The 25,005-nt window shown below is 36.6% G+C and overlaps 1 protein-coding gene across 1 annotated transcript in view; it reads right to left on the bottom strand.

Annotated features, from left to right (window-relative positions):
- Positions 1 to 14,430: 14,430 nt before the first annotated feature.
- LOC128285427 (uncharacterized) overlaps positions 14,431 to 25,005 on the bottom strand; it is a 52,421-nt gene continuing 41,846 nt past the window's right edge. The window contains exon 2 of the mRNA XM_053022924.1: positions 14,431 to 14,741. Within this exon, the coding sequence (XP_052878884.1) occupies positions 14,431 to 14,741 (311 nt within the window). The remainder of the gene's footprint in view (positions 14,742 to 25,005) is intronic.

The raw sequence follows: 25,005 nt of genomic DNA, 5'->3' as shown, positions 1-25,005 counted from the left end.
TTGCAACCAACTCGTCATCGACTTTACGAGCTTCTCGAATTTGGTGTGTCAATAATGGTTTGGCTTTCAATTCAGCCACTAACACACCTGTCGATCGGATAGACAAGTGCACATTCATCGCTCGTAAAGTGAATAACGATTTACGACTCAAGGCATCCGCAACCACATTCGCCTTTCGGGTGATAGTCAATGATCAGCTCATAATCCTTTAACAACTCGAGCCAACGTCTTTGTCGCAGATTTAAGTCTCTTTGGGTCATCAAATACTTGAGACTTTTGTGATCCGAGTATACATGGCACCTTTCACCAAATAAGTAATGTCGCCAAATCTTTAAGGCGAATACGATGGCGCCAATTCGAGATCATGAGTCGGATAATTTTTCTCATGTGGCTTTAATTGCCTCGACGCGATAGGCCACAACTCGACCTTCTTGCATTAATCGCAACCTAACCCAAGTAGAGAGGCGTCGCTATAGATAACAAACTCCTTGCGGACTCGGGTTGCACTAGAATTGGGGCTTCATCAAATAAGTTTTCGATTGATCGAAACTTTTTGGCATTTCTCAAATCCATTCGAACTTAACATCCTTTTGGAGTAACCGTCATCGGCGTGGCTATCGTTGAGAAGCCTTTACAAATCGTCGGTAATAACCGCAAGCCCCAAAAAGCTTGAACCTCAGTAATATTTCTGAGGCTTCCAATTTAGTATGGCTGAAATTTTATTGAATTGACTCGAATACCGTCTGAATACCACATGACCCAAGAAGCTAACCTCTCTTAACCGAACTCACACTTGCTGAACTTAGCATATAATTGCTTGTCCCGTAAAATTTGCAGCACTAACCGCAGTGTTCAAAGATGTTCGGTCTCATTTCTTGAATAGACCAAGATGTCATCAATGAACACGACTACGAATCGATCCAAATATGGTCTAAAGATTCGATTCATTAAATCCATAAATACCGTAGGGCATTAGTGAGCCCAAACGGCATCACTAGGAACTCATAGTGACCATATCTCGCTCAAGGCGGTCTTGGGCGCGTCTCAATCTCGGATTCGCAATTGATAGTAGCCCGATCTCAAATCTATTTTCGAGAACACCGAGGCTCCCTTCAGTTGATCGAACAAGTCATCAATCGTGGCAGCGGATATTTGTTCTTTATCGTCGCTTTGTTAAGTCGACGATAGTCGATCTACGATCGCATGGTTCCATCCTTCTTCTTCACGAACAACACCGCGCACCCCAAGGCGAAAAACTCGGCGCGAGCAAAACCTCTATCCACCAATTCTTGCAACCGAGCTTTCAACTCCTTTAATTCCGTTGGTGCCATACGATACGGAGCTATCGAATTGGAGTGGTACCGGTACCAATTCGATGCCAAATTCTATTTCCGAGCAGTGGTAAACCCGCAATTCCTCGGGAAAACATCCGGTATTCACAAACCACGCACGCAGATTCGGGTTTCTTCTCGATTCCTTGTCATCAAGCACGTCGCAAAGGTACGCCGCACCTTTTCTTACATATTTACGGGCCAACATTGCGATATTACGGTGGCAACCCCTTTAAGTCCGTGGACTCAACCCGAACTATTTCATTATTCGCGCACCTCAAATCGATAGTCTTGCTCTTGCAATTTACAACCGCATCGTGCATGGTCAACCAATCCAAACCAAGAATAACATCGAACTCATCGAGCGGCAAAAGCATTAGGTCCGCACGGAAAATAAGAACCTCGGAACACTAGGGACTTTTCTTGCACACTTTGTTAACAAGCACGTAATGACCCAAGGGTTTGACACCGAATTACAAACTCGAGAGACTCAATAGGCAAAGTCTTCTTTGGATGCTAAGGTTTCACATATATATGAATGAGTAGAACCAGGGTCAATCAAAGCAATCACATTTGTATTGAAAAGAGTGAAAGTACCCAGAATAACATCCGGAGAGGCGGCATCCTCGGCGTGCGCGTATGGCATAAGTCCTAGCAGAGCACGAGCCTCGAGATCGATGGTAGCATCTCTAGATCCTCTCGACCGCCAACGACATTGCCCATATTTCTAGGTGGCCTACCTCGGCGATGGTAGCACCGGGTTTGCACTCGACTTACATTCTGCTCATGCATCCTCGGGCAATCCTTCATAAAGTGGTCGGCCGATCCACACTTATAGCAGAGCGATCACGAAACCAACAGCTCCCGAATGCCATTTGCCACAATGTGGACACTCCCCTCTCTCGGCGATCATTTCCACCATCGGCGATCAAGTGACTCGTGTGGTCACGGGGTCGATCGCGTCCTCATCTAGAAAAGCCCAAACGCCTCTAGACCGGCTCGCATCATCTCAACATCTCTTCGATGCTTGTTGAAGAGACTTTCCCGAGGACCTCTTCGAATTCTCCAATCCCCACATCGCCTTTTTGTTTCTCCTTTCTAAGCTCTTGACTTTACAAGCTCGCTCAACAAGTACTACGAACTCTCGTATCTCGAGAATGCCAACAAACATCCTTATATCATCATTCAGCCCATCCTCGAAGCGTTTACACATAATAGCTTGGACGAAATGCATTCGCGCGTCATCGACTAAGCCTCACAAACTTTCGTTCGTAGTCGATGTAACGGACATAGAACCTTGCTTAAGATCAAGAAATTCCCTCCGCTTTTGGTCGATGAATCTCGATCGATATACTTTTTTGAACTCGGTTTGAAAGAATTCCCAAGTCACTTGCTCTCTAGGCACCACGAAGTCGAGTACTCCACCAATAGTAGGCGGACTCAGCGTAACAAGGAGATGGTACACTTTAAGCACTCATCGGTGTACAGGATAGCTCATCAAGCACCCGGATAGTGTTATCTAACCATAATTCAGCTCGCTTCGGCATCATCATCATCCGTAGCCTTAAATTCAGTGGCCCCATGTTTTGAATCCTATCGATTGGGGCTTACTTGACATTATTTGGTCGATCACCGGAGGTATTGTAGGTCTTGAGGTTGCATTTGTCGGGAATGGAGGTTGTGGAACAGTAGTGTTGGTTCGAATGTATTGATTAAACCATTCGTTCATCACACTATAAAAGGCTTGCCTAGCCTCGTCATTAGGATTGCTGGCCATAGGTTGAGAGTCCGCCGCGCTGTCCCTTGCGCGGGGGAGCGCCACACTCTCCACATCATCGCTATCGCTTTCGGTTGGGATCGGGATCCATTGCTATAAACAAACATAAAGTCAAATTGTCGAAATCATCACACTATCGATTCATCATTTAATGGCATGTATAGCTAGACCCCAAACATATCACGGTAGTCCTAGAATCGACTAAACCTGGCTCGATACCAATAAAATTGTAACACCCCAAACCCGAGACCATCGCCGTGTCGGACCCGAGGGGTTAACAAGCCAAGTTCACATGTTTTGCCCACCAATTTGACATTTCCAGTCGAGTGGAAAACTGCGTCACTGTCGCCTTAAAATCATATCTCGAGTTTCAAAACTCGGAAACTGGTTTCGTAAATTTTCCTGAATTTAGACTCATATATCCATCCATGGATTTATTTCTAGGATTTTGGTCGGGCCAATTGGTACAGTTTATTAGTTAAAGTTACCCATGTTACAGGGATCGACTGCTCTGACCTTCGCGCGGTATAACTTGAATATCTCTCCGTACAGGGCTTTAATGATGGTGTCGTTTGTTTCTAATGAAACTAGACTCAAAATGGAATCTTTACATATAAGGTATGTCTCCTAATTCTTTTTGGATAATTTATAGTGAATTTTTAAAGTTGCGACAGGGAACCCAGAAACCATTCTGGCCCTGTCTCACAATAGCTTTAATATCTCTTAACCTGTAACTCCTATGACCATTTCGTTTCTTCCATATGAAATCATCACACTATCGTTTCTCACAATAGCTTTAATATCTCTTATCCTTTGGGCTTTTCGAGTGTACTAATTGAATTCATTACAGCAACCAACACTCACCTCCAGCCCAAGATTCTTCGGAATATAACCGGATATAATCACGTGCACAAATGCCTTGGTCTTAGCCCGATAGAATGTCTCGCATTTAATGCCTTGGTCTTAGCCGGATGTAGCCACTAGCACAATTGCCTTGGTCTTAACCGGATATAATTTCAACATAATTGTCTTGAGTTTAGCCCGGATATCATTCAATTTCCCATGAACACATACATCAATTATCATTGGACATACATAATTCATTTTCGTTACTAAGGCTCAAACGCAATTATAGTCGCAAGCATATTAGCCTCCGGGACTTAGCCCGGTAGAATTCAAATACTCATGCATACATAATCAATAATCAATACACATCCATACTTTATTTCACACAATTCAAGTAGGGTCACTTCTTGAGGACTTACCTCGGATGTTGTCGAGCGGCTTTTTCGGCTATTCGATCACTTTCTCCTTCCCTTGTCCAATTGTGGCCCTCTAAGCTCTTGAGCTAATTCAAACAAATTCAATTTATTAAAACCTCATTGTGCTAGCTTTTGGCGAATATGACAAGGAGTTTAAATGGTCATATGGCCACCCTTTAGCTTGAATACACAATGGTCATGCACGTTTTATACTACATCAAGCAATTCAATACAATTTATTCGAGCATCAAGGAAATGCTAAGGCCTTCAATAGGCTACCCAAGGCGAATATTCATGTACATGTTGAGGTCAATTTTGCATAATACCTCACAAAAACAGCATGCAATTTACTAATTAATGCTTTGCACATTGTATTTAAAACTTATAATATAGCATCAAGCACCTACATGTGTGCTAGGCGAATTGTGCTTGCAATTTCACAAGCATTCTTCCACATCTTCTTCTTTAAACCAATATATTCATCACTTAGTTCATAACCAAAACATAATGTGCAATCATATATATGCATATATGAGCATGGCGAATTTTCAAGGTGTCCATAGCCATCCAAAACACAAATTTTAACTAACATGCAAGAAGCATGAATCATGCTCAAGAATGCATCATGGCGAATATGACAATCATGCTCCTTTTCAACTTCAATCATGATAAAACAAAGAAAACTCAAAATCTTACTCATGAGTAGAAAATCCATCATTGCATGCATCATCATCAAGCTTCACACTTAGCATGCAATGGCTTTATCACCATAACAACTTTGGCCAAATACCATTTCCATGGCATAACAAAGATTTGAGCCATGGCTAACATGCACATCAAGTTAGCAACCAAGACATGCATGAAACTCCTAACACAACCTCATACATACCTTAATCTTGATGCAAACTTAGCCAAATCTCCTTCTAGATCTCTTCCAAACCAAGCATGAAGCAAAAATCCTCCCCCTTTTTCCTTAGTATTTTCGGCCAAGAAGTGAAAATGGATGAGCAAAATTTTTCTTTTCTTTCCTTAGGACATTCGGCCAAGAGCTATGGTGAAAGATGAACACTTTTTTTTCCCTTTTTTTTTCCATACTCTTATTTTATTATTTCTAACATGCACCACTAGCAAAACATGTTTAAGACATGTTTTCTTTTGCCCATATTCATCACCATGGCCGGCCACTATAGTCAAATTTGGGGAATTTGACATGCAAGGACAACATTTCCTAGTGTGCATCAATAGGCCACTTCCACATTTGCCTATCTCAATTCTAAATTTTCTCACACAAGTCCTTTCTAGTGAAATTCACCTTTATAACACTAAATCAATCATCAAAAAAATGTCATACATGAATACTCACATATTATAGGCATCGAAATAAATTTTAAATTATTGTTATGCCTCGGTTTTGTGGTCTCGAAACCACATTCCGGCTAGGGTCTATTTTGGGCTGTCACATGTTAGGAATGTTTAAGTGCCTAATTTTGTCATGTTGTATGCTATTGTATAGGTATGCGTGCTTGTGTTGTGGGGGTGACAAAATGGCTTGGAAAATAGCCTTGTATTTTTCCACACAGGTAGACACACGGGCGTGTGTCTAGGTCGTGTGTGACACATGGTCTGCTCCCATGGGTGTGTTTTCCAGTCGTGTGTCCCCTGTACCTAAGTCTTTCAAGTCAGTATGCATGGTCGTAGCACACGGGCAAGAGACATGGCCATAGGACACGGGTGTGTGCCTTGGCCGTGTGGCTTCAATTTATTCATGACCAAATTGGTAGAATATCCAGGTTTTTGAACACGGGTTCAGGAGACTGGCGTGCCCCTAGCGCAAGGGGGTGTGCTTTATACCCATACAGGCGTGTGGAGCCTTAAAGCGTAAAATTTTTTCAAGTTTTTCTTAAGTTCTCGGTGTAGTCCCGAATCGTTTCTAATACATGTTTTGGGCCTCATGAGCCCGTTTAAGGGACAAAATGTATGTGAAATGAAAATTTTTAAATTGATCAAAATTTTGCAGCCCGATTTTATATAGTTTGTTGAGTTGAAGTCCGGTAGCATCTCGAACCCTGTCCCGGCGTTGGATACAGGCGAGGGGTGTTACATTTAGTGGTATCAGAGCATGGTTTAGTCAATTTTCAGGCTAACATAGGTAAGAGAGTCTAGCTATACATGCCATAGTACAATCGTGATAGTGTGATATCTTCTGACGCTAACGAAACTATTTGCTAAGACAGGAAAGACTTCCAACCGAGCAAATCTTGTTAATGATAGAAGTAATATTAAGATGCTTGGAATGTGCTTGTGATATGTAGAAATTTGGAAAGGTATGAAAATTGATTCATGATTTTTTTACATGAATTAATACTCAATATGTGATAATCATAAGTTAGAGAATGTGGAATCGTGGAATGAAATGAAAATTAAGTTGTGATAAGCTCTTTCATGCATATTAGTATTCGTACGATGTTACGTGCCTAACTCGTTTGGTCTAGTGATTATGAAAAGAAAACTTTACTCAAAATGATAGAATGTGTGTATAAGTACTTTTGTTTAATGATGTGTAATCAATATGTACATGTGATTGACATTTATGTTTAAATCTCTGAATTAAAGATGTCATAAGTGTTATGATAGCATGAAAACTGAAATGAAAGATCAAATTGAGTAGAACGCTGGAATTGTGTATGATCGTTCGATTATGAATTGACGGATAAGACCATAGTTGGACTATGGCATCAATTGAATGATGTACTCAAAATCGTAAGATGTTCTCTAATTTGGTAAATGTTGTTAAGTAAAATAAGGCTAAGTGTTGAAACTTGATTAGACATTAATGGTGATTCGAGTAAAAGAATTGAAAATCTATATTGTGATAAGTTCATTGATGTTTGGCTAGTATTAATATGAAATAAATTTGCATGTGTTACTAAGAATGTGAAAGTGTGTTCATAACAAGTTGGAAATTTGAAATGTTTAAATCGATGTGCATGATACTATGTTGTTGTTAAATGTGTATATGTGTGAAAGTCGAAAGTTTAGAGGCTTTACAATCTTCACCCCTTTACCAGAATAGAGTTATATGAGGAGATTCACGAGAGATATGTTGTATAAGTTTACAAATGGGAAACCAAAAAGTATAGTAATGGGGAATCATAGGATTAGTGATGACAGAAATAATCAAAGGAATGATGTCGGATTCGCAAAGATGTTTGAGCATGACGGATCCAATTAAGTAAAGTTTTACCTATCTCTCTCTTTTGAGTATTTTGTATTTTCCTCTATCCTTGGGAATATATATGGTTGTTCATTTCCAGTGAAATTCTTAGTGCATGAGGATGCTAGCGACTGTGATATTAGACGAAAGCTCTGTTGATCCGGTTAATTATGATCAACATTTCTTTGTCTTTTCGGAATTCTATTCTGATATGTCGGAATGTAATAGATTGTAAAGATTTATGTGAGACCATTCTGATATTTCTATTGATTATGGATTTATATATACACGAGAAATATATTATCTCTGTTATGATGGAATTCCAGAGCGTATAGACGGTAGTTTCCTTCTAGTTTTCTCTGAGGGATTTTTCAGATTTTCCTTATTATTTTCTTCGGGGTTATATTCCAGGATTTCTGGTATGGTATTATATTTGGAATTCTTTATCTTGGTTTTTCCTATCGTTCTAATTTTGAGAATTACTAAGCCTGGCTTATCCTTAAGCGTTTTCTTTGACTTGCGATAATAGCATCTATTATGATTATGCTTGTGGCTCGACTATGGAAGTGTGGGGATTCTAGTATTTCAATTTCTCTAACCTTCGTGTAAAGGATTATTATCAGCATAGGTAAATTAAGTCATGTGCATTAAGTTTATTCTTTGGCTCAAGAATAATGTTGTGCAATTACGGGTAAGTAAACATGCAGTCTAAAATGAAGAAATTGTATTCTTGAAAGTATGATATGGAAACATATTAGTTGGATTTCTTTTGTTTGAGAGATGTTGTTATAAGTATAGTTGTAGTGATTAATAAAGAGACCACATCTATGAAGTTGTAATCATTTGATTCATGTTAGTAAAGTTTCTAAACAGTTGATGATGACCAGAGTAGAGAAATGTGGCTATAAGTGGTAAACTAAACTAGTACAGCATGATTCAACTTTTAATTTGGAATTGCAAGAAGGATTTGATTTATGGTTTCTGTTACTATTATTTCAGTGTAAGATTTGAGTACTGAGAAACTCTGGGTTATACACAGATTTGAGTACAGAGTTCACAGCAGTATATTGTCTATTCTTCCAAAGGATGTTGAATTGTGATAGATTGATGATGGAAGTCCGCATGATTATTTTAGTATGTACAGATATATTATTCAATAGATTTGGCTAAGCTATGTATCTAAGTTTATAGTTCTTAGAATGTTAGTCTCCAGTATTTCAAACTAAGCTCCGAAGTTTATACCGCAATTATGGAAAGGCTACAGGAAATCTTGAGTATGGACTAAGTAGAATTGTAAGTTGTGAAAAAAAGGTAAAAGTGAATCGTGAAAGCGAAAGAAACTTCTTCTGATAAGATTTTCGAGGATGAAAATCCCTAAAAGGGGAAGAATTGTAATAGCCCGATTTTGGGCCTAGTCAGAACAGTGGTTTCTAAACCATTATTTCGAGGCCAGGGAAAATTATTTTGATGTTATTTTATGTGATATAGCATGTTTATAAAGGTGCATAAAAATTTTGGTATATTAATTTTAGCGATTTCTAGTCCAATTTCAAAAAAGGACTAAATCGCGTGAAAGATAAAAGTTGTGTTTTAATGCCTAAATGTATTCTTTTAAAAGGAAATTAGACCCATTTTAAGTGCAGTGGCTAGCCATGGGACAAGAAATTTCAAATGGTCAACTTGTTAGGTGGGTGATGTCACTTTATGTAATTAAATAATGCCTAGCCTAGCTATTTCTTTTCTTTCTTTTCATTCTTCCTCTTACCACCGATTTTTTCAGCCAATAAAAGGGTTTTGAAGCTTTGAATTTTCAGCAAAGAAATTCCCTTGCTAGTAAGTGAATTTTAATGACTTTCTTGATAATTTTTGCATTTTTGGAACCCCTAAAGCATGAGCTTTCAAATGAGGGGACTATTTTGCAAAATGATTAAGACTCTAGAGTTTTTCCAAGAAAGAATATGTGTTGTTTTCTGAGTTTTTATGGAAGAATATGAGTCTTAGATGTGTTATAAACAACTTTCATGAAAAAAGTTTGCTTGAAAACACCTAAATGGGTTATTTTGTAAAGTTTGTAGAATAAGTGTAAAAGTGTGAAATAATTGAATTGTGAGTTACTATAATTATGAAAATGGTTTGTCTAGGCTTAATGAGTAAGAAAATGTGATAAAAGTCATTTTACGAGCCTAGGGACAATTTGGCAATTTGCCAAAGTATAGGGGCAAAATAAAAAAATTTTGCCAAAATGTGCCATTGGACTAATTTGATTAGTATATTGTGTTAATAAGTTAAATGTGATGTTATAGATGATGAAAAATGAGATTCGGGCTTAGAATGAGGAAAACCGAGAAATTGATGTTTAGGCCTCTCTTACCGATTTGGTGTATAGGTAAGTTCGTATGACTAAATAAGTATGTTATCCATGTCATTGTTAATATACTTGAATCCATCTTGCTTCGATTGTATTGAATTGTATGTTGATGATATTGAGTATGATGAAAGTGATGCCAAAGGTTAATAACATTCACGTGATGGTAGAATACATTAGAAATTCAATGGAATATGATATCTCATAGAAACGAGTAAGTTGTATATAAATAATATAACTACGTCATTATTATACGTATTTGGATTGATATAGCATAAATTGCTTGATTGTGGAAATGATTATGTATGATGAGAATTGATGTAGAGGAACCTCCCAGTTGAACTTTAGGAATAAACATATATTCATGCCATGACATTGGTCGATGTGTGTGTGCTAGTGTAAGACATGTTTGGGACATGCATCGGCCATATTAAGAGAGCCAGTGTAAGACCATGTCTGGGACATGGCATCAGCATTGAGACGATAGCTAGTGTAAGACATGTCTGGGACATACATCAGCCTCGAGATGTAAGCCAGTGTAAGACAGGTCTCAGACATGCATCGGCTATGAGATGTGTCAGTGTAATACCATGTCTGGGACATGGCATTGGCACAGATATGTGAGAGCTAGTGTAAGACCATGTCTGGGACATGGCATCGACCACGATTTCGATAGTCAGTGTAAGACCATGTCTGGGACATGGCATCGACTTGATGGATGAGCGAGCGTAAGACCATGTCTGGGACATGGCATCGGCAGTATACACTATGTTTGAGGCTTAGTGAATAATATCCGATAGTTTTTTGAATGGTTCAACGGTGAGAATTACGGTTTAAGCTAAATGAGAAAGGTTATGACCATATTGAGAGTGGTACAGGTACCTACATGAAATTGATGAAATGTAAATTCAATTCATGTTATATGATTAGTAAGGAATGAAAATGAGCAAGTTAAGTAATACAGGTATGTATGCCAAGCTCATGAGAAATAATTTCAGTTTATGATGCACATTTGGTAAAGATGTAAATAGGTAATTCATGCCTATGAGAATGATTTTGTGATGACCTTCTGATTATAGGTCTATACTTATGATTTATGAATATGTAGCCTTACTAATGTGGTAGAAATGAATTAATATGGTGTGATAAACTTGGTATCGTTAATTTACACTAAAATAGTTTTGGACAGCAACCATAGTCCGACTTTGACAATCCACTAAAAATAGTGTAAAATATGAAATTAAAGCTTATTTAGTTTAGTTTCTTATAAAATAAACCTTGTAAGCAAAAGAATTTCCTATAATGAGATATTTGAAGTTGTGTAAGACAGAGTCAGAATGACTTCGAAATCCCCTATTCTGATTTGAGAAAATCATTATAAATTTTTTAAAAATTGTTATGAGTTATAATTTATATGTTTAGAATCCTCATTGAGTCTATTTTCAAGAGAAATATATGAGAACATTATTCAAGTTCTGTGGTATGAGATAATTGAACTTTAGTGTAGAGGGGTCGGAACTGTCAGACAATGAATCAGGGGTAAATTTGAGGAATAAACTGTACTATTTGGCTAAACCAAAAATTCTGGAAATTTTATGGTAGAATGGTACATAAGTCTAGTTTCAAGGAAAATTAACAGAACTTAATTTTGAGTTTCGTACCTCCAGATATAAATATTTTATTAACTATTGTACAAGAAGACATCTTATCATGAACTTGAGAATATGATGGGAACATTTGATAAATCATGTTAATGAGTTGCTTATTACTTTCATATGAACTTACTAAGCGTAAAGCTTACCCCTTCCTTTCCCATGTTCTCTAGTGTTGCCAGGTTAGCTCAGGTTTGAGTTCCTCGGAGATATTATCACATTGTCAAGCTATCGCTATTGATGTAAGTGATTTCAAGTACCTTGAGTCTATGGCATGTATAAAAGTTTAAATATTCGGGTATGTGATATTGCTTTAGCCAAATGTATTGGCTTGTTTTGATTATGGGGTTGTAAACCCATTTTAAATATGTATGCATGTGCTATGGTCTTACGTGATAAGTTTATAATGATTATGGCATGAATGTGGTAAAGATGTGAGTAATATCTATGATATCTATTGCATGTGAAATTGCCATGGTCATGACATGTTAGGAATGTTTTAGTGCCTAATTTTGTAATGTTGTATGCTATTGTATAGGTATGTGTGCATGTGTTGTGGGGGTGACAAAACGGCTTGGAAAATAGCCTTGTATTTGTCCACACGGGTAGACACACGGGCATGTGTTTAGGCAGTGTGTGACACATGATCCACCCCCATAGGTGTGTTGTCCAGCCGTGTGTCCCTTGCACCTAAGTTTTTCAAGTCAGTATGCATGGTAATAGCACACGGGCAAGAGACACGACCATGTGTCTCAGCCGTGTGAAGGACACGGCCATAGGACACGGCATGTGCCTTGGCCATGTGGCTTTAATTTGTTCATGACCAAATTGGCAGAATATCTAGGTTTTTGAACACTGGTTTGGGACACGGGCGTGTCCCTAGCACACGGGTGTGTGGTTTATACCCACATGGGTGTGTGGAGCCTTAAAGCTTGAAATTTTTCGAAGTTTTTCTTAAGTTCTCGGTGTAGTCCCGAATTGTTTCTAATGCATGTTTTGGGCCTCGTGAGCCCGTTTAAGGGAGAAAATGTATGTGAAATGAAAAGTTTTAAATTGATCAAAAATTTACGGCCCAATTTTATATAGTTAGTTGAGTTTAAGTTCGGTAGCACCTTGAACCCTGTCCCGGTGTTGGATATGGGCGAGGGGTGTTACAGCACATGCTAAAAATGTGCAAATATTAAATAAAAAAATATGTGTACAAAAAGGTTCAAACTAAAGACCTCAAAGATATATAAGGAGCTTCCTACCATTAAGCCACAACACTTGTTTTCAATAATGTGTGAATAATTTGAAGACATAAGAGCTAACAGATTCACCCTCTTTACTAAATTAAATTAATTAAGAAAATGGGATGTGACAACTCTAACCTTCTTAAAAGAAATTTCATCCTCGAAATTACCTGATGGAAATAGGTGAGGATATTGTTACCGCATCGCATCTTCAGGTTCCAAAGTTGCCTCACTCGAACCATAATTTCTCCACAACACTTTCACAAGTGGAACTTGTTTCCTTCTTAAAACTTTAACATTACAATAAATTATCTATATCGGTTCCTCCTCAAATGTCAAATTAGAATGGACCTAAATATCCACTATTGGAATCACATGAGAAGGGTCAGATTGATAACATCGCAACATGGACACATGAAACACATTGTGAATATGATCCAACTCTTGAGGTAACTCTAATTGATAAGCCACTCGTCCAATCCTCTTAATGATGTGATAAGGTCCAACGAATCTTGGACTCAACTTCCCCTTACAATCAAATGTCAATACCTTCTTGCAAGGTGAAACCCTAAGGATAATTTCATCACCCACATTATACTCAATGTCCCTCCCCTTCAAGGTAGAGTAGGACTTCTATCGATCTAATGTAGCTTTCAATTGATCCCGAATAATATTCACGTTGTTCTCCATCTCTTAAACTAAATCTGATCCCAAGACTTTCTTTTCTCCCAAATCAGTCCAACAATGCCTCACTTGAAGATATCCTACACAAATATGTCCTGCACTTATGCCCATACGCTGCCTCACATGGAGTCATCTGAATGCTCGACTAAAAACTATTGTTATAAGAAAATTCTGCAAGCATTAAATTCTCTTCCTAATTACCTTAAAATTTGATTACACAACCTCATAACATATTCTCGAGAATCTGAATAACCCACTTAGACTGCCCATCAGATTGTGGATGATAAGCATTACTGAAATTCAATCTTGTGTCGAGTGCCTCAGATAGACTTTTCCAAAATCATGATGTAAAACGAGGATCTCTATCAGAAATGATAGACACTGGTACCCTATAAACTCTCACAATCTCAGCGATGTACAACCTCACAAACTTTTACAATGAATAATTGGTGCTCACATGTAAGAAATGAGCCATTTTCGTCAATCGATCCACAATCACCCGATTAGAATCTTTCTTGGATAACGTCAATGGTAATCCACTAACACAATCCATGGTGATATGCTCCCACTTCCACTGAGGAACTTGAATAGGCTGGAGCAAACTCGAAGGAAATTGGTGTTCAGCCTTGACTTGTTGGGATGTCAACCATCTAGCCACAAAGTTTGTCACATCACATTTCAATCTCGGCCACCAATACTGCTCACGAATATCTCTATACAGCTTACTACCTCCAGGATGCATACCATAGGAACTACTATGTACTTTTCGAAGTATAGATTGCTTCAACTCCAAATCAGAAGGCACATAGAATCTTCCATGATAACAAAAGATTCCTTTAGAATTGTAAGCAAAATCTGAAGTCTTACCCTCTTTAACAAGCTTCATATAGAGCTCTAATGATGAATCTGAAATCTACTTCAACTTAATCTCTTCAATCAAAGTTGGTCGCACTTGTAACTCTGTAAGCAAATCACCATTATCGGATAAACATAACTTAGCAAACATTGCCCTCAACTCTGACATAGACTTCTTACTGAGCGCATCCGCCACAACATTAGCCCTACCAGGATGGTACTCGATGGTAAAGTCATAATCTTTCAAAAGCTTGATCCAACGCCTCTGTCTTAAGTTCAAATCCTTTTGGGTGAGGAGATACTTAAGACTCTTATGATCTGTATAGATGACACATCTCTCCCCATAAAGATAATTCCTCCAAATCTTAACTATGAATACCACAGCAACCAATTCTAAATCATGCATCAGATAGTTGCATTCGTGGCTTAAGCTTCCTTGAAGCGTATTCTACACCCTTTCCATCTTGCATCAACTAGCATCCAAGACCAGAATGAGATGCATCACTATAGACCACCTAATCTTTCCCAAACCAAGGTTAAATCAACCCTGATGCTTGAGTCAAAACTACCTTAAGTTTTTAAAAACTAGCTTGCTGCTCATTGGTCCACTTAAATAGTGTAACCTTTCTCAACAGCTTAGTTATCGAAGCTGTAATCATCGAAAATCCTTAGATAAACCTCCTATAATATCTAGCAAGTCTGAGAAAACTCTGACTCTTACTAACATTCTTAGGCTGCTTCAAATTTAAGATTGCCTTGATTTTTTTTGGATCCACGCAAATACCCTCAACAAATACTACATGTTCCAAAAACATCACCTCTTAGAGCCAAAACTCGCGCTTACTTAGCTTCGCATACAACTTTTTCTCATGTAAGGTTTGAAGGACCAACCTCAAGTGCTCCTCATGCTCCAACTCAAACTTGGAGTAGATCAAGATATTATTGATGAAGACTAAAAAAAAATCGATCAAGATAGAATTGAAAGACCCTATTCATTAACTCCATGAATACGGCCAAAAAATTCGTAAGACCGAAAGGCATCACTAAGAACTCGTAGTGCCCATACCGAGTCCTAAAAGTAGCCTTTGGCACATCAACCTCTTTTACTTGCAACTGATTGTATCCTGACCTCAGATCGATTTTAGAGAAGACTATAGCACCTCAGAATTGGTCAAATAGGTCATCGATCCTCAGCGATGGATATTTATTTTTCACAGTCAACTTGTTCAGCTGATGACAATCGATGCGCAGCGTCATAGATCCATCCTTCTTTTCACAAAAAGGACCAAAGCTCCCTACAGCGATACACTTGGCCTTATGATACGATGATCCAACAATTCTTGTAACTTATCCTTAAGCTCATTGAGTTCTTTAGGTGCCATGCGATAGGGTGAAATGGACACCAGTGTTGTCCTAGCCAGCAACTTAATTCCAAAATCAACCTCAAGTTTAAGAGATAGACCAGGAAGCTTCTCAGGAAAAACGTCACGAAATTCCTTCGCTACTCAAATGTTCTTCAATGCAGCACTATCCATATTCGTGTCCAAGATGTATACGAGGTAGGCATCACACCCCTTATAGATTAGCTTCTCTACTACCAAGATGGAAATCACATTTGTAAGACAATTTCGACGCTCTCCAATCACAATAATCTCATTCTCAGAAATATTCATCAAAGTAATTCGTTTAGTGTTGCAATCTAAGATGACTCGATGCTCGCTCAACCAATCCATTCCAAATATGAGATCAAATTCTCCAAAGTGTAGTTCCATAAGGTCGGCATGAAACACCTCACCTTGCACATGCATTGTGTAATGCTTATAGATTTTGTTCCCTTGTATATGTTGTCCTAAGGGACTAAGTACTATCACATCACTAATTGTTTCCTCTACTCGAATACCTAATTTCTCAATCACCATACATGATACATACGAATAAGTAGAACCCTTGCCTATCAATAAAAAATAAGAAATGCCATTAATCGTAAAGGTACCTGCTATCACATCGACAACATCACGATCCTTTTGGTGCCTAGCCGTATACACAAGTGTTGGTTACCTCGCATCAACTCAATTAGTACTCTAACCCAGTACTCGCTATCTTTGACATGCATTACCTTTTCTTTTTTGTCATTGAGCTCGTTGTGGCTACTAACCAGCTCTTTAATTCAGTGCATGATTTTGGCCTTGTGCTTGCACCTAGTCATTCAACCATAGTCATTCTCCAATTTTATGGTCTAGCAACCCACATTTTAAGCATGCACCCATGCCTTTCCAACAATCACCAAAATTTCTCTTCCCACAAGTTACACAATTTTGGATCCTATCCCTTGCTACAGCAAAGTTCTAGCAGGGTCAATCATTTCTGGCTCGCTTAATTAGACATTGAGCATGTCTACTAAGACTGGAATGTCTCTTAAATAGTGCTCTCACTTGCTCTTTCTGTTTGCGCTCAATGTGTCTAACCACCTCAAAGATCTTAGTCTTCTCGTGCAGTGGAGCCACTTGCAACATCAAATCAGATCTTAGCCCAAATTCAAATCAGACACATTTATCTTGCTCATGAGCTACCATTCATGGAACATAGCAACTGAGCCTTAAGATCTCCACCCCGTAGTCAGACAGAGACATATTACCTTGCCTCAGCTCAATGAACTCAAGCCTATTGGCCTCCACATATCTCACTCCCACATATTTCTTCTAAAATGCCTACAGAAAGTAATCCCACATTAAGCGATCATCTTGGGTGCCTTATCACGTAGTACTAACACAGTCCCCTTAAGCTTTTGTTCAGGGGTGCACTTTATATCGTCGAGAATCCTCTTTAAAGCCTCAAAATAATACTCGACTAAAGTAGAGGTCATCCCAGCAATGCCCCTAAATAGTTCGGCCCTACTCGATCGAAGCCTCTCAGCAGTAGTGCCACAATTTTTAACACTTGATTGGGCACCCACCACTCGTTCCAAAACCTGATGGCTCTTGCTGACTCTCGTCAATAGTAGCTGCCCGCTCCACATTCTCCGCAACATGTTCAAAGGTTCACACCTAATACGAAGATGAGTCGATTTGGGTTCCTTGACCTGATTCCCCACGTGCTCTCATTCCCCTAGTTCTAACACTGTGAGTACTCATTTTAAAATTTTATTTTGTCAAAAGAGATAAGTTTTATTGTTATTACTTGAATATTTTTTGAATCAAATTTTTTGTTTTATCACTTTTATATGAGTTTCACTATTTATCATTCTCACAATCTAAATTTTGTCTCAGTAAAAAGTTTTCTATAGTTTTTTATAGTCTCACCATCTATAGTTTTCACATCTAAAGAACACTTACCTCGAATCGGTCTTCGGGAGGTCTCAAATTTCTTTATAACAAAATCACATGTAGCATTTTTTTTTTCAAAAATACCCTTTTTTATGTATGAAGTTTTATGAGAACATTTTACCCAAAGTCTGAGTTTTGAACTAGGCTTTAGTACCATTAAATATAACCCCTACAATAGGGCCTAGACATTATGGCCCAATCTAAATGATTACATGGGCCTTAAAGATGGCCAACATGATTCTTAGAAAAAAAATTCCAAAATGATTCTTAGAAAAAAATTTCACTTACCTTTTCAAAACATTTAATTTTGTAAAACATCTTGTATTGTTCGTTATAGATTTATTTGTTCCTTTATAATTAAAAATTATTTGAAATGTAATTTAGTTTTGAAAACACATATTTCCAGTGGCTAATACTCACTAAAACATTTCTTTGATCATTTTAGAAATCACATAAAAGCAATTCATGCATAATACCTTATTATATCCAAATAGTGTCCCTTACCATAATTCATAAAATAAAATTTAAAGTCCCAAAATCATTTAAACAAACCCAATTTAAAGATAAAAAGAAGTTCAAAAAGTCCATATAAAAAACCAAACCATTTCGAAAATCCTTAACCAAAAAAACATATTATATTGAGAGCCTCTTCGAAAATCCAAATCCAAGCTTTAAGTATGAGGGTTACCTGAGACACACGAAAATCTTAGGTGAGCTTTAAAAAAACTTAGTGTGATATCAACACAAACACTTATTTTAACACATAACATAATACATCAAAATATTAAAAGGCATCTTTCATTGAATTCAAATATTATCACATTATTGAATCAAAACATGGCATGCTTGTGAACAATGGACAATTATAGGATTTCGTACCCATCTGCACTAGACACCAATATTGAGATCCCTAGAACTCGTCTATCCAATAACACACCAATTTGTAGACAAGCGACCACATAAATACCAATGGACAGTCACATAACACATCGTGGACAAGCCACAACATAATTGCTAAAAACAACCACATAATTGTAGTTAAAATGCCAAATAGCTTCCTCCTTTCACAAACCCACCCCATGCATATGATATGGCTGTTTAACACTTATGTTTCACTTTTCACATTTTTCACATATCCATGCTCACAACTCATATATCTCGATTTTTACACATGCAAGTATCATGCTCACATTTTCTCATATCACATAGTTTTCACTTTAGCATGCTTTAATATACTATTTATATTAAAACATGTATCTTAGCATACTCATAGACATATAACGCACGTTTAGATCATCACATATCAATCTAGCCATTAATCACATAATATAGAGTTGAGATCAACATTACATACATCCAATATCACAAATCCTGGATTTTCAGAACACTTAATAGTTTAGGTCACTTACTTGGTTTTCTCTTCGATTGAGTTTTTCAACTCCGAACGAGTACGTAAGGTACTCACACATTAACTAATTAAATAACATTTTAATTAAATAGTAATACTAAACTTCACTTACAACTAGAGTAAAATCCCACACCTTAATGTAGATCTAAACCATTTGCTCCTTTGTAGAAGTTTCATTTTGGTCCAATCTTGATCAAATATCTAAAAACATGATTAACCCATTTTGGTTATGATCTCTTCGAATAATTATAACATCCCGAGTTAAGGCCTAGTCAAAACAGTGGTTTTGAGACCACAAATCTTAGATAGAAATAATTATTATATGATTCTTATGAGGTCTATGATATGAATGCATGCTTATGTGAAAGTTTCATAAAGAAATTCTATGCATAAAATGTCTAATTGAATTTTATGGACCAAATTGAATAAAATGCAAAACTTCAATTCTAGAAGCTTTAAGTATGAAATTGCTTTAGATTATGATTTAAAATGTCTTAATTAGCAATTTGACCAATTTCTATAATTTTGGACAAAAATGGGCATGCATAGGAAAAAGTTGAAAGAAAGGTACAAAGGGTATTTTGGTCATTTGGTAAACAAAAGAATAAAAAGGGATAAATAAGTCAAAAATGTGCTCATCTTCTCCAAGTGATAGCTGAATTTTTCAATAGCCATAGCTAGGGTTTTGTTCAACATTTCAAGCTTGATTGTAAGTGCTCCCTAGCCCCGTTTTTAATGTTCTTTGTATTTTTTAAGTCTTTGAAGCACGATCTACCCATTTCTAGATATATTTTAAGCTAAGGTTCATGTATGAAATTTTTCCCATGTGTAACATGCATGTATTTTGATGATTAATGAAGGAATATGAATGTTTGATGCATGATAAACATATTTTACTAGGTGATTTTTAGTGAAAACCCCAAAAAAAGGGACTTGTTTGTAAAAGTGTAAAAGTGGGTAGTAAAAATGTGAAATAAAGGAAAATGTGGGTTGATATGAGCATGGTATAGGTTCCGCTAGCCTTGGGTAACAAAGAAAACGCATGCATCTCATTTTACAAGCCTAGGGACTAACTCGTAAATAAGTGAAAAGATAGGGTAAAAAGGTAATTTTACCAAAGCATGAATTATGGATTGATTTGAATAATGCGATTAATAAACAAGTTAAATTTGACATTATAGATCAAGAAAAACATGAATCGGGTCTTGATCAAGGAAAGAACAAAGTATACGACGATTAGGCTTGATTACCATCATTTTGTACCGAGGTAAGTACATGTGTAAATAATGTGACAATGTATTATATTTTGATGTGTTGAAATTATGTGATAAATATTTTATCAATATTATGTATGCTATGCCTAATGATAACCTTGTAAGTATGAATGATATTGGTCGTTCTCCGCGACGTTACGAGCAAGTACAATGGAGATGCTATGTGTATATGAGAAAGAATCTCGTTTGAACCTTAGGAATAGTTTAGGATAAAAGTGACACGTCACTAGGAATTAAGAAATCCGAACTCATTGAGTTGGTCTGGGTTCGTGATATATATGAGGCATCTAAGCTCGTTGAGTTGGTCCGAGTTCATTATGGATGCGATACATTTAATTGGGTTCTGGCCAATGGTTTTGTGTGTCCTACCAGTGGCTAGGTAATCCTTGAGCGGGTCGGATACCTGATAGCTTATGTGAGCAGCCCGTGTAAGTACACTTGATCAATAGCTTATATGAGCAAGCCCATGAGTAGCTCATTGATAAGCGTTACATATTATGAGGTAGCCTTTGCTATGTATGTATATGTGGCACTTATGTGCAAGTTTTCAGTGTATCCAATAGTATTCCAATTGTTTAACGAGTAATGCAATGGATGATGAAAGTATTCCATGTCTATTCTTCTGTGGACAAAAATGGGCCATTTGAAAAGCCAATTTGCCACCCAATTTGGGTCAAACCTACAAGCATCAAACCAAACACATTTGCACTATAATTTCAACCAATTTCAATACCAAAACTTACCTCATTCATACCATAACATTATCAACAAATTTCATGTGTATTAGCCATACTAAATCACACCAAAACATAAGACCAAATCATATCTAAACTTTTGTTTCATAACCTCATTTTACATCATTCAAACACATGTTATAAACTTACCAATATCTCAAATTTGCACATACCAAAACTTACCAATATTGACCATTTCATTTGGTCATTTATAAACACATCACATAAGCATAATTTGCATCACATATCATATACCAAAATCAAACCATAAGTTCCACCATAAACTATCCATGTCACATGGCATGATAAATACATTACAAAACATATCTAAATACTTCTAGATTATACATGCCATAGTCTTATATTCATAATGTCAAACGGTACCAAAACAAGGTTCGATAGTGTGGTGACGATCCTCAATGATTCTCGAGCTCCCTATAGCTACGATATCTAAAAAAAAAAACAATGCAAACACACACAAAGTAAGCTTTCAAAAGCTTAGTAAGCCATATACAAATAAACTTAACAATATAAACATATAAGCATCATAATATACATATATTCTTTAACCACATAAAATCACAAAACACATAACTCTAATACATTTCTCATTTTCTTCATTCATTCGCACATAATGCATATATTTTTTTATACTTTTGTCACATATACTCACTTGATCATAAAGATACTTATACTTACCTTTCAACATCAAATATGATATACAACTTCAAACGTACCTGAATCAGATACATATTTCATGTTATCATTCATTTCTCAAAATGCCCGTTAAACTATTCAAAATCATAAGGATACGCGGATAGCTCGAAAACCTCGTAGAATGCCAACGTCCCAGATGTCGTCTTACATGTAATCAAATATCTATGCCATTGTCCCAGACAGGGTCTTACACGAAATCAAGTACGATGCCAACGTCCCAGACGTCGTCTTACACGATAACACATATCGGATCCTATGTCAAGACATATGTATCCTAACTATTCCTATGGTTTGGACGTCGGGTCTTTGTGATAATTTCTTGGATGTCTTGTATTCAAGGCATATAACCATTCATCATAGTTCAATAGCATATAAGCATAAATAAACCATTTCAAATACATTTATTTGTATATAGACTTACCTCATACGGATTCGAATAAACAAGATCGGCTACTCAACGACTTTCGACTTTCCCCGATATAATTTTGTTTTCTTTGGTCCTTATTCTATATAAATTCAAATTTAACTTATTCACTTTCACATTCATTCAAATCAATCCAAAAAACATATTTAGGGCAATTTACAAACTAGCCCTCACATTTTCACATTTTGACACTTTAGTCCCTAGTTCACAAAATACAAAATACAAATAATTTCTTTATACACATGTCTAGCCAAATTTTCATATACCTTATACAAGCCCACATATTTCATTTATTTAAAATTTTAGTCCCTCAATTTACAAATTTCTCAATTTTGTCCAAATTACTCAAATTCATCAAAAATTCTAATACAAAATATACTAACCCAACACATATCTTTAATATACTATCATCAAAATTCATAAAACTCATAGTTTCATCAATGACATAACTCAAAATCATCAACAAAATTAGAAATTAGGGCATAGGCTTGATAGTATACAAAGAAGCGATTACAAAAACGTAGAAACTATCAAAAACAAAACAAAACTCATACCTTAATCAAGGAAATCAACGAACCCTAGAGTTCTTATTCTTTCTTTTTCTTTGTGTAATTTTGGCAAGACAAGTGAAAATAAAGCTTTAATTTTGATTGTGTTTTATTATAAACATTATAATAAACATTTTACCAATTTAACTTTACTATAATAGATATTTGAGCTTATAATGGATGTCCAACAATGTCCATTTAATATATCAATGGTTTAATTCCATCTTAAAGACCTCACATTTAACAAGACAAATAAATTAGGCACTTAATCAAATAGAAGGCCACTTTTGCATTTTCTTTGATTAAGTCCTTTTATCAAATTAAACACACAAATGATCAAATTTTCATATGGAACTTTCACACATGCTTAACCACATACTATTAACACGAAAAAATAATATTAAAATATTTTTTTAACTAGAATTTGTGGTCCCAAAAGCACTATTCTGACTAGGGTCTAAACCTGACTGTTACAATTCTCCCCCTTAGAGATTTTCGTCCCCGAAAATCTTACCATCAAATAGGTTCGAATATTGTTGTCTCATAGCCTCTTCTGGCTCCCACGTAGCCTATTCAACACCGTGAAAATGCCACATTATTTTTACTAACAAAATTTTCTTATTTCGCAATTCTTTAATCTGACGAGCTAAGATACGGATTGGTTCTTCATCATAGGTCACATCAGACTGAATCTCAATCTCAGACAGAGAAATTACATGCGAAGGATTGGATCTATATTGTCGAAGCATCGATACATGAAACATATTGTGAATCTTTTCTAACTTTGGTGACAACAACAATCTATATGCAACCGGTCCGATATGCTCGATAATCTCATACGGCCTGATGAACCTTAGACTCAATTTGCATTTTCTACTGAACCGAAGCACTTTCCTCCATGGAGATACTTTCAAAAAAACTTTGTCGCCGATCTCAAATTCAATATCTTTTCGTTTCAAATCTGCATAAGATTTCTGTCGATCGAAAGTTGCTTTCAGACTATCTCAGATCACTTTTATTTTCTGTTCAATTTTTTTTATCAAATCAACCCCATGTATCTTATTCTCATTGAGCTCAGTCCAATACAAAGGTGTACGACATTTGAGACCATATAAGGCTTCGTATGGTGCCATTTTAATGCTCAATTGAAATATGTTATTATAAGCGAATTCAATCAAAGGCAAATATTGTTCCCACATACCTTCAAACTCAAGAATGTAACATCTTAACATCTCAATATTGTTCCCATCCGTTTGTGGGTGAAAAGCAGTGCTAAAATGCAATTTCGTACCCAAAGCATCTTGCAATTTCTTCCAAAATCGTGATGTGAATCTCAGATCTCTGTCTGACATAATAGATAATGGCACACCATGCAATCTCACAATATCAAAAATATATAACTCAGCTAACTTATCAAGTGAGTAATTTGATCGTACCGGAATAAAATGGGCTGATTTCGTCAATCGATCAACTACAACACAGATTGTATCTTTCTTTCTCGGAGATAGGGGCAAACCTGATACAAAGTCCATTGTCACTCTATCCCTTTTCCCTTATGGAATCATAACAGGTTGTAACAACCTAGATGGCATCGATGTTCAACTTTGACTTGCTGACAAGCTAAACATTTAGAAACAAAGTCAGAGATATCTCTTTTCATTCCAGACCACCAGTAATGCTGTTTCAGATCATTATACATCTTCATACTACCCGGATGAACAGATAAATGATTGTTGTGAGCTTCATTCAAAATCATCTGAATCAATTCTGGATTCCTTAGAACACAAATCCGATCTCTAACTCTCAAACAATCATCTTTATCAATTCTGAATTCTGAATCAGAATCTAATCACACTAAGCTCATTTTGCTATTATTTGATTATCAACTTTCTGAGCATTAATAATCTATTGAATGAAAAACGGTCTTATTTTTAATTCGGCTAAAACTGAATCATCATCTGACAGAACCAAATAAGCATTCATCGCAAGCAGAGCAAACAATGATTTTTGACTCAAAGCATCAGCAACAACATTTTCTTTTCCTGGATGATAATCAATTACAATATCGTAGTCTTTTAGCAGTTCTAACCATCTTCTCTGTAGCAGATTGAGATCTTTCTGACTCATCAGATATTTCAGACCCTTATGATCAGAATATACATGACATTTCTCACCGAACAGATAGTGACGCCATATCTTCAAAGC

Source organism: Gossypium arboreum, chromosome 12 (genome assembly GCF_025698485.1).
Source record: "Gossypium arboreum isolate Shixiya-1 chromosome 12, ASM2569848v2, whole genome shotgun sequence".
NCBI classification, from domain to species: Eukaryota; Viridiplantae; Streptophyta; class Magnoliopsida; order Malvales; family Malvaceae; genus Gossypium; species Gossypium arboreum.
Note: the sequence above shows the minus strand (reverse complement) of the source record. Positions and strands in the feature narration are given on the sequence as shown.